At 43.3% G+C, this 15,687-nt stretch overlaps 1 protein-coding gene across 2 annotated transcripts in view; it reads right to left on the minus strand.

Moving 5' to 3' along the window:
* Window positions 1-15,687, minus strand: part of LOC101656392 (trans-golgi network vesicle protein 23 homolog B) — a 23,399-nt gene that overhangs the window by 5,173 nt on the left and 2,539 nt on the right. The window contains exons 2-6 of one of the 2 annotated variants that reach the window (XM_045293478.1): window positions 13,274-13,356; window positions 10,195-10,339; window positions 4,929-5,018; window positions 3,526-3,657; window positions 1,663-2,166 (exon numbers count right to left, since the gene is read on the minus strand). In XM_045293478.1, the coding sequence (XP_045149413.1) occupies window positions 2,137-2,166; window positions 3,526-3,657; window positions 4,929-5,018; window positions 10,195-10,339; window positions 13,274-13,356 (480 nt within the window). In that variant the 3' untranslated portion in view covers window positions 1,663-2,136. Of the gene's footprint in view, window positions 1-1,662; window positions 2,167-3,525; window positions 3,658-4,928; window positions 5,019-10,194; window positions 10,340-13,273; window positions 13,357-15,687 lie in introns of those variants that run through there. The other variant, XM_045293476.1, reaches the window with a different exon arrangement.

Here is a 15,687-nt window from a genome sequence, read left to right on the forward strand (position 1 = left end):
TGGAAATAGATCACCCTACAGATGAGAATGAAGACAAGTCACTAAACTCACTGCCATCAAGTCAGTTTTGACTCACGTTGACCCTACTGGACAGAGAAGTGCTCCTTAGGGTTTCTGAGTCTGTAAATCTTTACACGAGCAGATTGCCTCAGCTTTCTTCCAGGGTGGCCAGTGGGTTTCAACTGCTGAAACCCAAGACATAACCCAGTGCACCACCCGCAGAGATCAGCTAAAATAGAATGAGCTGGAGCAAAGAAAATCCCAAGCAGTCTTCACCCCCTCAGTTTAAGTAGCCGCCTGCTCTTCCGTAGTACTCTGCCTGGTCCTCTGCACAAGTCGATTGGATCCTGTCTGTCTGTCTACCCCGCGCAACAATATAAGCTCTTCCAGAGCAGGTGTCATGTTTACCTGTACCTGACTATGTCCCTGGGTAACACAAAAGCCCACCCAGTGATGCCTGGAAATCTTCTTCCATAAAGATTAAAGTCACTTTCTTAGATGGAGGTTAATTAAGTCTGGCCTCAGATTTCTCCATAGTCAATATAATAATGGAATAGTATCTACAAAGTGCTAAGGAGAAAAAAAACTGTGATCCAAGAATATTAACCTAGCCAAATCATAATTCAGGTATAAAGTCAATAGGCTCAGTTCTTTTTTCAGAAATCATTTTATTGGAGGCTCATACAACTCCACAATCCATACATACATCAATTGTGTCAAGCACATTTGTACATTCGTTGCCCTCATCATTCTCAAAATATTTGCTCTGCACTTAAGCCCTTGGCATCAGCTCATCATTTCCCTTTCCTCCTCTCCCTCCCTGCTCCCTCCTGAACCCTTGATAATTTGTAATTATTATTTTGTCATATCTTACACTGTCCGACGTCTCCCTTCACCCACTTTTCTGTTCTCCATCCCCCAGGGAGGAGGTTATATGTAGATCCTTGTAATCGGTGCCCCCTTTCCATCCCACCCTCCCAGTATCGCCACTCTCAGCACTGGTCCTGAAGGGATCATTTGTCCTGGATTCCCTGTGTTTCCAGTTCCTAACTGTACCAGTGTACATCCTCTGGTCTAGTCAGATTTGTAACATACAATTGGGATCATGATAGTGTGTGTGTGTGTGTGAAGCATTTAGGAACTAGAGGAAAGCTGCATGTTTCATCAGTGCTACACTGCACCGACTGGCTTGTCTCCTCCCCGCGACATCTTCTTTAAGGGGATGTCCAGTTGCCTACAGATGGGTCTTGGGTCTCCAATCTGCACTACCCCTCATTCACAATGATTTGATTTTTTTGTTCTTTGATAAGCTTGATACCTGATCCCTTCGACACCTCGTGATCACACAGGCTGGTGTGCTTCCTCCATGTGGGCTTTGTTGCTTCTGAGCTAGATGGCCACTTGTTTACCTTCAAGCCTTTAAGACCCCAGATGCTATATCTTTTGATAGCCGGGCACCATCAGCTTTCTTCACCACATTTGCTTATGCACCCACTTTGTCTTCAGCATTTGTGTCGGGAAGGTGAGCATCATGGAATGCCAGTTTAATAGAACAAGGTATTCTTGCATTGAGGGAGTACTTGAGTGGAGGCCAAATGTCCATCCGCTACCTTAATACTAAACCTATAAATATATGCACATAGATTTCCCCATCCTCATATATAAATATATTTACATATGTACATGCCTTTATTTAGACCTCTACAAATGAATAGGCTCATTCTTAAACATGAAAGAACCAAGGGGCAAATAACACCTGCAAGTTTTTGTTTTCAAACCGCCCAACAATGAAATTGTAGTCAACAAAGAAGTAAAGAAACAGATGCACTAGGAAGACAAGTAGTAGGCACTGAATCAATGTACAGATAAACAGAACCTATACTTTATTTTTATGCTGTTGTTTTTCAAAATGTGCAATCCCCTCATGTTAGTGTCCCATGCATGCTATGTGCATTACATGCCAGTTGTTAGGTAAGCCCTAATGACCTTATGCCCAACAGAACATAACACTGCCCAGTCCGACGCCATCCTCACAATTGTTCCCAAGCCTGAGCCTGTTGTTGCAGCCACTGTATCAATCCACCTTGAAGGCCTTCCTCTTTTCCACGGCCCCTCTGCTTTACTACACGATGTCCATTATATGGATGGGCCCATTATTTGCAAAGTCTATTAAGTCAATAGACAAGTTTATTCACGTTATGAATGGAACTACTAGCACTAAAGTAAACACAGTCAACAAAAAGCCAGCGGTGGACGCTGTGAAGAGGTAGGGGACTGCTCTAAGTGTTATCTTCCCCATCGCTCACAGCACCCTCCCACTGCTCTCAAGTCAGTGCCCACTCACAGGGACCCTGTAGGACAGAGAGCAACTCCCCTGTGAGTTTCTGAGACTGTCACTCTGCAAGAGGGAAGAAGACCCCAACTCTTTCCCTCAGATCGACTGGTTTCCAATGGCTGACCTCACCATTAGCAACCCACGGCATAACCACTATGCCACCAGGCTTCTGGTACAGCAAAACAGCAGGGGAGGAAACATTAAAAGCAGGAGGAAAAAAAAGCCATGAGGGCAAAATGTATCTGATATTAACACGTTTTGAGTGGAAAAACGTTTCTATTAAAAGAAAAAAAGACCCAAATTTGAATCAGATGGATAAGAAGTTGCACTTTCCAAAGACAACAGCAATGGCTGTCTCCTGTTGCACAGGTTCTTCTAGAGCAGTGCTTCTCCACCTTCCTCATGCCGCGACCCTTTCATACACTTCCTCATGTTGTGGTGACCCCCGCCCCCAACACTACAATTACTTTCATTGCTTTTTCATACCTGTAATTTTGCTACTGCTATGAATTGGGCAACCCTTGTGAAAGGGTCGTTCGACCCCCAAAGGGGTCACAACCCACAGGTTGAGAACCACTGTTCTAGCAGCTCCTTACTTAATCCAGAGGGAAAGCCCCACTCTCCTTTGTGATTATGCTAACAGACCACGAGTCCCCAGAAGTGACACTAAGACTTCAGGGAACAGGTTGTCAGAGACAATCTGACAACTTCTTTGCGAGCTGGAACACTTGCAAAGCCTGTAGCCTGGAGCACTGAGCCACTACATTTGGGGGTGATCTGTTATGAAGCAGAAGGTAACTGAAACAGAGCGCCACACTGTCTGTGTCTTCAGAAAAGGCAGCTCTATTAGTTCCAAAGTAAACCAAACACGCTTATTTAGTTTGGGGAAGTTTAGCACGGACAATGCCATTCCTCTGCAAAAAGCTAATAATGTGGCCAAAAAATGGAAACCTCTGTACAAGGTGAATCCAATCAAATTTCTGGTCTGGACAAACATCCTGAAAATTTAGGGAAACGAGGCCCTGAGCAAGCCCCTGTTATCCAGGACTTAAGACAACACATGAGTTTGGAAGCAAACCTTGGGAAACTCACAACGAGCCCGTCTATGTGAAGGGCTTCAATGGTTGCTTATAACTTGAGTCTGACAGACATCAAAATGGATTATCCCAGCGGTCTACCTTGACACTCACCAGCCATTTGATTCTGAAGGAGAAGAGAGCACTGAAAGCAAATATCACCCACAGCACAGGGCACGTAATGAGTCCTAACCAAAAAATTCTGGATTCAGCTTCTGAAACAGTTTTGCTCTCTGGAGAGGAGGCCTATAAAGGAATATAAATAATCACTGTGATATTGATCAGTAAAAATTTAACATTTTTAATGACACTTTACTTCAAATTCAGATATATTAATGTAGACAACTCATCCTTCACCTTCACCCCCCAAAATATTTTCTTACCACTACTACGATTTTATGAGGTGATTTTCAAAATATATTTTAAGCTCAAGAATTCTACCTTTTTAGTATTAAAAAAAAAAAAATTATCTTAGCCCAAAGTCAATTCTTATACCGTATATACTCAAGTGTAAGTCTACCCGAATATCAGTCAAGGCACCTAATTTTACCACAAAAACTGTATTAAAAATGTGCTGAAAAACCCGGCTTAACCATGAGTATATATGGTATATGTACTATTCAAAAGGAAGCTGTGGACAATAATATCTTAGTGGGTAAGGAAGAGGAAATCAAGGTTATAATCATCCTAGATAAGAAAAGGTTAAGTCAGGCTCCAGACTAACAAAACTGAGGTCAAGGGATTCTGGACAATGACTGAAAACACATTTAAAGGGGTGGCGAGTTTTTCCACAGTAGGACTTTATAATATAAAGTATGGGTGTGCTGAATACAGTGCTGGTACTTTCTGAGAAGTAGTGGTTTTAAAGATCCTTCCAAGCAGAACGCAAGCAATTTAATTTATACAAGGGGGGTCTCAAAAAGTTTGTGGAAAATTCCCATTAACCTTTTCAATTCTACTGTTCCACAAACTTTTCAAAGCCCCCTCTTACTGTCTCTATTTTGTCTTCTGTCCACTAGGGTGACCAGATGGAGCAACTGACTGACCTCCTATTTGATAAAGTTAGCAAGCAAACCCAAAACAGGCTCCCAGAGCTCCTGTATTCACAGGCTCAGAGAGTTGTCTGCTTCTGAACAATTAGGATTTTCTACACAGGTAGGAATCCCTTCTTTCTTCCCAACCGGAATTGGAAATGGGTGAGGGAGCATGGACAGAGCAGGATACTAGACACAACTTATCAGCTGCATTTAGAGGGATCCCTGCAGTTATCAGGCAATACAACAACAGTAAGCAAGCAGGGAGCCGACAGCTGAGCACAGTGCTCAAGTCCTCTGATTTGGTCATAAACATACCTTGTTTCTATTCTGAACTAGACAAGAAACACACAGTGACGTTTTAGAAACCATCTAGTTTAGTGCTGACGTGTCAAGTGATCTGGAGGGATGTTTCAGTCTTGAGAACATCATTCAAATTAAACTCTAAGGACACCGTTCAGAAGGAGAAAGGGAGCAGCTTGCCTTTCTAGCCTCGAATACCCAATGGCTCTTTCCATCTTCATCGACATGGTTCCACCAGCGCAGGCCAACCATCAGTCTGCCGGTGACATTCTGGTCAAGATGAACACATATTAAAATAAAAAAGATGAATATACACATTTACACACTTATTTTTAAAAGTACTGTTTGAAGGTCTACCATACATTCCTATCGTTAAGTGCAACGTTTCACAAACAAATCTTCAGCTTTACTTCCATAATGCCCAGTGAACAAGGACCATTACAATGTCTGGCCTGGCCAAAAGATTACATAAAATGGCAATAGCAGTAGTAGAGGTGACAGCGTAAACAGTAAAATCCATCCTTGTCCCTTCTCGGAATTCCCTCTTGAAATCCTGTCCATTTTCCATTTCTCTAATTTGTTCCCAACTCCCTCACTTTTTGGTTTCTAAGATCTACTTTCCCCACAAATCCCAACTGTGGCTACAATTACCCGTATATCCCTCAAAATTCCCCTGGCTCTGGCCCTTAGTCAGCATCTCAGGTGTACCAGTGCTCTTCTCATGTCTCACTACCTATTTGACAAAGATCTGCTGAGCTTTGCAGGGCACCGTGTTTGGTGCTGGCAATAAAATGGCGCATAATAGACACCATCTCCATTCTCATCAAGTGCTGGGGGGGCGGGGGGGGGGCAAGAGGTGATCAATCCGAGCACAAATGCATCGCCATTGTGCTCAGTGCAGTGAGGTGCTTTTCAGGAGTGTAAGAGGAAGATGTGATCCAGGCTGGGTGGAAATCATAATGCACAGATTTCCAACCTGGGGTCCATGAGTACACTCAGGTTTTATGAACTTAAACATGTATCTCAAGTTTCATCTCCCTGTACCTGAAATTTAGAGTTGTAACAGAACCTTTGTCTTTGCCACTAGCATAACCCACTGATACATTTCAATTTGCTCACTCCAGATAACTTAAAATATCATTTGTCCAAGTCGTTTCTGAAAGTAGTTGTCACACTTTCTACTAAGTCTTGCTACTTAATGCACTAAATAAGCCAAAACCAAACTCAAAGGCATAGAGTCAATATCGACTCTTATAGAAGAGGGTAGACCTGCTCCTTTGAGTTTCCAAGACTGTAACTCTTTACTGGAGTAGAAAGCCCAGTTTTTCCCAAAGGTGGGGTGTTGGTTTTGAACTACTGACCTTGCAGTTAGCTGCCTAACTTATAACCACTCCGCCACTAGGGTTCCTTTGCACTAAAAGTGTGCATATTATTATATCAGAAATTTGTCTTACATGGCGTAAGTCTCTGGTGAATCCCCTGACCATGGGCCAGGGATGTGAATAGCCTAGCTAACATGCAGAATGGATTAGAAAATAGATTGTTGCAGATGCTGTGAGGTTCAAATTTAGCACTGGAGTGGGGGTGTAGGGTGTGGGGGAGGGGGGGATGAGGAGCTGATACCAAGGGCTCAAGTAGAAAGAAAATGTTTTGAAAATGAGGCTAGCAATATACGTACAAATGTGCTTGACACGATGGATGGCGGTATGGATTGTGATAAGAGCTGTACGAGCCCCCAATGAAATAATTTTTTTCTCTCTTAGGAGCCATTTAAATTTTTTCTAGCTTTTAATATTTTTCTTTTTGATTGAGGTTTCTTTATCTGTTTTGTTATTCTTATTAGTGTTCTGTTTGTTTATATTTTCCTGTATGGAGACCATTGGATTACTGGCTCTTTGGAGTATGGCAAGAGGTTGGAGGAAAAGGGAAACTAATAATGATGAGAACGAGAAAGAAAATGTTCTAAAACTGATTATGGTGATGACTGTACAACTCTTCTTGGTGTGACTGAAGTATTGAGTTGTATGATAGGCAAATGATATGTTAATAAAACTTGAAGAAAGAAAAGTTTACCTTAAAATATTTTATAATTAAATTTCAATATTGGTGGTTTCCTTTGTAGTCTTACATATTTCCTTTTATGTCTTTTAAAGCCTTAATTATAACTTTACAAGGCTTTCAAGGGACACATGGCACAATGAAGGAATTCCTGTCCCAATGCCAAGTGGGTGTGAGAGAGCGACTCCAGGTAGAATGGGCACAGAAGTCCACGGAGTCAGAGTGAACCGGCTGTGCGGCAGGAAGAAGGCAGCTCATACACATACGACCTGATCAAGTAGAAAACGAGCGAATCCAGGCCCTGAGAAATAGGCCATTTATGGAGGAGCAGCATTTGAGGGGAGTTTTGACATGTTGGATTTTTAAGTGCCTTCAAGGCATCCAGATGAAAATGTCAGGAAGACAAAGGGTTAGAGGCCTGGAGCGGTGAGGACCAATCTGGATGGAGATAAACATCTGGGAGCCAACCCCTAAACACCTGGAATCATAAGCACGAATGGTAATGCTGAGGGTGAAAAAGCTTTTTAAATTAGAAACAAAGATGTCGCGCCAAAGTCAAAATGTTATAAGGTAGAAATGCTAACATTTCTACCACATGAGAAACTATGTAAAAGAGAAAAGCTGGCAAAGAAAATTAGGAACATTCAGAGGCTTATTTGCTAAAACTGCTTCCAAATATTTGTTTACACTCCTCCATTTCTAATGCTAAAACTTCTCATTATTTTCCTAATCTCTAACAGGCGTGTTGTTTTGTCGGGTTGGTTTTTTAAAAAAATCATTTTATTGTGGGCTTGTACAGCTCTTATTTATTTTTTCTATCCCTAACCCTCGCTTGTACAACTATCATCACACCCCATACATACATCCATTGTGCCAAGCACACTTGTACATTTGTTGCCATCATCATTTTCAAAACATTTTGTTCCTACTTGAGCCCTTGGTAAGAGCTCATTTCCTCCCCTCCCTCACGAACCCTTGATAATTTATAAATTATTATTTCATGTCTTACACTGACTGATGTCTCCCTTCACCCACTTTTCTGTTGTCCACCCCCCAGGGAAGGGGGGTTATATGTAGATTGGTTGATTTTTTTAACTCTGGGCCTGTTTAGCCTATTATTTTCGGGTTTTTTGGTCTGATAATAAAGTCCTGAAGTCTATGGTTTTCCTCTGCATTAGGGGAAAGCGTTGTATTTTTGAGAGAGGGGTTGGGAAGAGCAATTCTAGTTGTCGCTCATAGTAAGAGACTCTGATGGCAGCAAAGGCTCCCGGAGACGGCACTGAAGAAAGGCGCCGAGTGAGCTGCTCTGAGAGAGAAGGGTGATGAGACAAGCCCCCCTGGCAACGGGGTATGAATGCAGCTGCTCAATGACGGGCCCACCCTCCCTTCCTTCGTCATCTTAGGCACATCTCAAAACTAGGACCGTCAGGCTCATGTCTTTAAGGCCCAAACAATTTATATTTACAGCCGTGTTTACTTTTACACCAAGATATTTAGAAAACTTGCTTTTAAAAATAGTTTCCAAATGATAATTGTTGCCACGATTTTAAAACAAAAGACTAGTTAGTTCTATGGTACTAGATCAGAACATGTACGTAGGAGCTCTTAGACTTTCTTCATAGTGATTTTTAATCAGGTTTGGTGTCAAAAACATCAACAAGGTAGTATCTCTGTGGGATGCAGTTCTAAATGCTGTCATTAAATTGCCTCAATGGTTTCATTCAGATTCTTTTATGACTGTGTTTATTTTTTACCACTTCGGTCTATCAGAATGAGGTTTGTTAAAGACTCCTCCCATCACGATGTTTCTTCCATCCTCTCCTAATATTTCTAATAATCACACCCATGGTTTGAAGCACTGTTATTCTGTAATTGTCACTGTATTCGTACCTTCATTAACATACAATGGCATATTTGTTGTTATTCCATTTGACGCTAGCGGATCCTGATTTCCAGTTTATCTAATCATGTTAGAACACAAACCATATTTTGTTTGAATTGATCTGGTACTACCATCACCTTCTTCACTGGGTTTGCATTTGACTACTAATCTAAAGATCTGAACTCACCCTGGTTTCTTGTGTCCAGAGTCTAGAGCCAAAGAAAATCCAATCGGGACAGTTCTACTCTATAGCACATACAGTATTTGAGTTGGAGGGAGAGGGGTGGCGGTGGTGTGTGTGTAAACACTCACTACCATCAAGTGGACCCCCACTCATGACAAGCAACCTTGCAGGACAGGGTAGAACTGCCCCTGTGAGTTTCTGAGACTGTAACTCTCTATAGGCGTAGAAAGCCCCGTCTCTTTCCTGTGGAGCAGTTGGTGTTTTCAAACTGCTGCACATCACAATCCTCAACACCCGAGGGCTAAGGGAACTGACCACCGCTAAGCCAGCCAGGTATGACAGCTCTAAGGATTAAGTCTAAAAATGGCTGGTTTGGTGAATGTCAATACATTTAAAATATAGTGGTCTTGGACTCAGTATTATGGGTGACTCTGACCACTAACCATTGGCTTAGCAGCTGAGCACTTAGCCATTTGAACTCCTGGGCATACTGCAATCAGTTCCAGGAATCTCAAAATTCCTATTTGTTTGAGGGTCTTTTGTCTTGTCCTCCTGCCCCCATTTTACTAAAAAAATTTCATACACACATAAAAGCTGGGCTTTACAATGAGCACTCATAGACCTACCATCTGGATTCCATACTTACCATTTTATTATCTTATCACACACATATCCCTCCCTAACTCTACCCGTTATTCAATGCCACTTCTTACGCTCTCTCTCTTACAGCAGGGTTTCTCAGTCTCAGCATTAACAGCACTGGGGGCTGAATTAAGTCTTTGCAATGGCGGGTGCTCCTACACACCGCAGGACGGTAGAGGCATTCCTGGTCTCTGCCCGCTAGGAGCCAGTAGCATCCAGCTCCCTTCAGCTGTGACAATCAAGTGCGTCAGACAGTGCCAATGTCCCGCCTGAAGCACTCCGCAGAAGCCTCTGCAAACAGTAGGCACTCCTTCGGTATTGGACAAACTACACTGGGCTGTTACACGATCCTGTCTCCCACGCTTGGAGGTAAATCCAAAGCAAAACCAGTGGTATGACTAAAAGCAGGGCACAGGGTCTATGGCTACAAGTCACATTCCATTTGCTTATTTTTAAAGACAGTAGAGACGGATTAACCGCACAGGCAACTCTGTTGTCTATATACAGCAGTGTAAAAACCTCCTTGTAATCTGGCATACCCAATATTTTAACACAGGTAAGACCCAAGGGAACAAAAGGATAAATACTAATCCAAAATGCCTAAATGTTACATTTTTCACTTTTCATAAATTACTAATCTCAACATATTAAACGTGATTTTAAAATAAAAACAAACCTACCTTCACTGCCCAGAAGTCACATGACAATAATAAAATAATCGTCACCATACAGGCAATAAAGCTGGTGCTGAACAATTCACAGAGCAGATAAACCACAATCGCACTGACTCGAAAGAATAAATGGAAAAATGATGCCACTGGGTGTCTGAAAACCAAAGCATAAGAGAAATGAAATTATATTTTACTACAGATAGTAACAAATACAGAGTATGCATCACTTAAGTCCGTTTGGACATTTGCCTGAACACATAAATGTCGGTGGTTCCGCAAGCATGTTGCATGTGTATTATTTGCCCCTAACCTTTTAAAGATCCCCACCCCAGACTCTTATAGCACTTGTCCTCAGATGGATACGCAGGCAGGGGAGGCAGAGGAGACAGCCGTCGGAGTGGGCGATTCTGGGCCTTCAGGCGGAGGGGTTACAGGGACCAGACTGCTCCTGCTGCTCAAACAGGCAGGACAGTGGGTGGACTCAAAGCACCCCACTCCACTCCCACCCCTGCCTCCTTAACTGCCACTACTGCCGCTTCCAACCAAGAGTGGTGGTGGCAAGGATGGTCAGAAACGGGGCTCTGATAAGGTTTGTGTTTCTTCTCTTTTTTAAAAATCGTTCTATTGGGGCTCGGACAACTCTTATCACAATCCACACATACATCAACTGTGTAAAGCACATTTGTACATTCGTTGCCTATTAATATGGTATTCACACAACATCTGAATCACAAAACATTCTATTTCATTGATGCATCATGGATGTTAAGCAACACATACGTGTAGACAAGTACTGTCAACTGAACCAGCAGACGTCATCTCCCTCATCTTCTTCCTAACCCCACCCACCCAGTCATCAAGTTGGTGCTCTCAGAGAAACCCTGCAGGGCACAGCAGAACTGCTGACCATGTGGTTGTCAGCCCAATGCATACGCCACTATGCCACGGGGGCACTGTCCTCCACGTCCTCTTCTTTAACTAAGTTACAGAAAACAGCCCATCAACCTGTCTCTAAAGCGGAATCAAACATCACCTTTCACAAAATACCTAACAAAACCTTTCCCAAGCACGGCTCAGAGTGACCCTACTGACTGGAGGACAATGGGCTTTCCCAAACTTGGAGGAGAAAGGAAATCATACCACGAGTTGTGCCTTACGTCACACACCTAAAAATCATACCGAAGGGACTCTTAAGTTCTCAGAAACCACAGTTAGTGTTGAGAGTTTTGCTTTGCTTGGTTTTGTTTCACAGTTTGAGTTAAAATTCATTCATGACACAATTCACCAAATGAAACTGTACACGCCGGTGGCTTTTAGCATTGTCGCAGAATGACACCCCCATCACCACAGACACTTTCAGAACTGTTTGTGAAAAGAAGTCCTGGGTCTTAAAAAGGTGCAGCCACCAGCAGCCACTCCCTCACTTCTCTCCAATCTCCTCGCACCAGAAGGGAAGTGCTGTCTCTCACAATGGGCACTTCACAGCAATGGAATCGCAGGCGGCCCTTTGCGGCTGGCTTTTCACTTCTTTCAATCGCTGCCAAGGTCCAAAAAGAGTTATGTTTCATTAAATAATTTTTTTTAGAAAGAGCTAAACTGGAAATAATTAAGTATTTGGTATGTTTGGCTTACAATTGTTATGTTATTTTTTTACAAATGATGTCATTCTAGACAGCTGCACGACCAAGGAGTGGGGAGATGAAGCCCGAGGGTGGGGCCTGGAGTGGGCCAGCCTCAGCTCTCAGGGGTGGGGTGTGTGTGCGGGGGCGTGGCAGACAGATGGCAGCACTGCCCAAGGCCAGCAGGAGTGGGGCTGCAGGCTGCGGAGACAGGTGGAACAAAGCTCCGTCTCAATTACAGCTCCTGCTTGTCAGCCTCCTGCCGCCTTCCAAAGGCATTCCACCTCCACCTGATGTCACCAGAAGGAGGGAAGGGTGACAGATTCGGAGAACACACCCTTGCTCACCCACAGTGAAGAGGACCTGAAACACTCAACGAGCATCACAGGTGACAGCCTTCAGTACGGGTTACACCTCAACACTACAAACCAGGAACCTTCACAACTGGACCAATAAGCAACACCGGGAATTCATTTTACTTGGATCCACAATCAACACCCATGGAAGCAGCAATCAAGAAATCAAACAATGTACTGCCGTGGGGACTGTTGTAAAGATACCACTTTGAGGACTAAGGTTTGCTTAACCCAGGCCGTGCTATTTTCAGTCTCATATACATGAAAAGAAATAAACAAGGAGGACCAAGACCACAGAAGTATGATGCTGCTGAACAATGGTGTTGGCGAAGAAATTATTCCATCGACTACCAGCAACAAGCAAAACTATCCTGGAAGAAATACAGCCAGAACACTCCTCAGAAGCCAGGATTGCCTAGAGTTTGTCTGATCTACTTTGGACTTGTTGTCAGAGGAGAGGGGCAGGGAACAAAAGAAAGACCCTCAGTGGGTTAGACTGTCACAGTGACTTCGACAACAGGCTTGAACATAGGTCTAATCGTGAGGACGGAGCACGACTGGGCAGTGTTTTGCTGTTGCACACGCGGTTGCTATGAGTCAGAACGGACTCAACAGAACCTACCAGCAACAATATGTGAATAATGAGCAGTTTTGAGCTATAGATGGCTTTCATGAAAAATAGGAAAACATTTTAAGTGTTCCAAACATGTCATTCTGAAATTTGGACCATAAGAACGTAATGTAACTACAAAAATTAAAGACATGGCACTAACGTTTTTTAGTAATAAGATATGATTATTTGAAAAATCAGCACCAAGTAAATTTCCATATGCTAGATATGAAAATGAGGCACCACCTGCCAGCTGGTCAATTCCAGGGCATGGTGACACATCCAAGGGTTTGCGAGCAGACCTGTACTCCATGGGGTTTTCATACCCCAAAGGAGGAGCTCAAATGTCACGTCTATCTCAGACTGAAGGTCAACTTGGTGATGTGCAACATTCACATGCACATCTTAAGCAGTCCTCCTTGAACCCATCACCTGGCATCAGTCTATGGACAGAGCAACACGGCACACTAACAAGGCAAATGTCTGTTTAGTCAGCTGCATACCTGATTTTGGATTTTTTGGATCGGTTTGTTGTCTCCTCCTCTGCATCAAACAGTGAAACATCTTCAGTGTCATCATTACTGTCCTAAAAGAATAATTAAATATCCATGAAATTCAGTATTTTTCTGCCAACAAGGCAGCAGGCTGGTCAAAGAGAAGACAAGACTGCAATGTGGTCACAGTCATTAGGAATCCATAACCCAGACAGAACATGCAGTGACCTTCACCCTGCAGCCACCGTCCAGCAAACACCCCACATCGCAATCCAAGTATCTGCTCTCTCCATCCTCCCCGAGGGGCTGACCACTAAGAGGAAGCCACTGGTGGTGTAGGTGATGCTCACACAAATTACATCTTTTCTCAGCTGCTGCCTCTCAGTCACAGAGAACACCGAGGGCACAGGGATTACAAAATCACCTGACCGTACCCTCACCTCCATGCCCCTTCTCCTAACTCGCTTTCCCCATCGAGGATAACCCAATGGTTTGCGCTCCGGGTTCCTTTTTCCTGTCTCCTCGGGGGCTTGTTCCATAATTTCCCTTTTTTCTTCTTTCCTGTATTTTCAAGTCTTTCTGAGATCCTTCTAATCAGCATACAAACTTCTTAACTTACTGGCCAAAAAATGCCAGAGGGGCTTCATAAAGTTTGTGGGAAAATGCCATTTCCCACAAATGTCTTGAAACCCCCCATCATTTTTTAAAAATCATTTTATTAGGGGCTCATACAACTCTTATCACAATCCATACACACATCAGTTGTGTAAAGCGCATTTGTACATCCATTGCCCTCATCATTCTCAAAACATTTTCTCTCCACTTAAACCCCCGGCATTAGGTCCTCATTTTTCCCCTCCCTCCCCGCTCTCCCCTCCCTTAGGAGCCCTTGATAGTTTATAAATTGTTATTTTGTCATATCTTGCCCTGTCCAACGTCTCCCTTCACCCACTTTTCTGTTGTCCGTCCCCCAGGGTGAAGGTCACATATAGTTCAAAAACCCCTCATTTTTATAAGCTCTGATCCTGAATCTTTCTGGCTACCACTCCACAAGCATTCCTTCTTTTCGCAACCGGGATTCTATGAGTGGCTCACTCCTCACTCACTGTATAATTCACCTTCAGTCTCAACCACCACAGCGAAACTGCTCCTTCTAACTTTATTCTCGCCAGCCGTTACCAGCCTCTTTGCCTTGATCTCTAGCCTCTCCCCCACATTACCCACACATTAACTGTCCTAACATGGAAATCATACTGTCGCTCCTCAGTGTAATTTTGCCAACAGCTCCCTTACATGTAAAATTTAACTCCTTCCCAACCTGCCTGAGATTCCAGAGCCTGATCTCCAGACAACAAACACCAGACAACTCTTCACCCTCGACACTTCAGGGAAACTTATATACGTACTCTGAAACACTATGGTCTCGATCACTCTGCTTTTAACATGTCTTCAACCAGAAAACTCTTCCCTTCTCCCTACCTACCTCACCACAAGACATACCAAACTAACCTTAACATTTCTGTGCAAATACTGAAATAGCTAAGAAACTTTTCCTGAAATTCTCAAGCACACTCCCCCCACCCTTGCAGTTCTCACAGCACTCAGATAAATCTCTATTTTAACCATTATTATTCCTGGGTATTGTCACTGCAAACCTGAGATCCCTCAACTCTCCCCAGGTCTCTCAGTGACTATTAGGAAAGACTGGCTTCACAATGCAGGAAGTCCTGGCAGAGCACCTGTCCAGGTAGTACAATGTTTGTTGAAAAGATGAATGAATAAACAGAGGAGGCCATTACCTATAATACAGTGCACACTGTGATTACTATCAGTAGAAATATAAGTGCAAATAAGAACATGGGGGAGGTGGGTGAGAGAGAGGTTGGCTTTCATTAAAGAGGGCCAGACAGACATTTCCAGGAAGAAAGTTTGATAGACCAAGGTCTCCTGATCACTCCTCCCTCTCCTGGTTAGTCTTTACCAAAAGTACAGGGATGTGAATAAATTAAATATGTATAGGGAATGACAAAGAAGGCCATATAGGAAGTAAAAAAGTGGGGTAGGAGCTAAAGCTGAATATGCAAAATAGATTCAGATCTATTAAACTAAAGGTTCCCAATGTTAGCTAAATGCTGGTATTAGCTGAAGAGCCTAACAACAACAACAACAACTGATGGTAAACAAGGAAGCAAAATTGTTGTCTGGGTTCCTCCCCAGGGTTTCTGATATAATTGATCTGAGGAGTGGCCTGGGATTTAAGCTTCCCAAGTGTGACGACAAGGCTCAGAACCACGGAACAACGCACTGGGATCAAAGCTGGGGCCTTCCCCTCAGGAGCCCCACAGTCCAACACTCATTCATCCACTAGGATGGCATTGCACATGCAATCATACCGTCCCCCTGCTTAAAACCCACAGCACCTT

Source organism: Echinops telfairi, unplaced genomic scaffold (assembly GCF_000313985.2).
Source record: "Echinops telfairi isolate 266 unplaced genomic scaffold, ASM31398v2 ScPeMD7_2010;HRSCAF=2546, whole genome shotgun sequence".
Classification (NCBI taxonomy): Eukaryota; Metazoa; Chordata; class Mammalia; order Afrosoricida; family Tenrecidae; genus Echinops; species Echinops telfairi.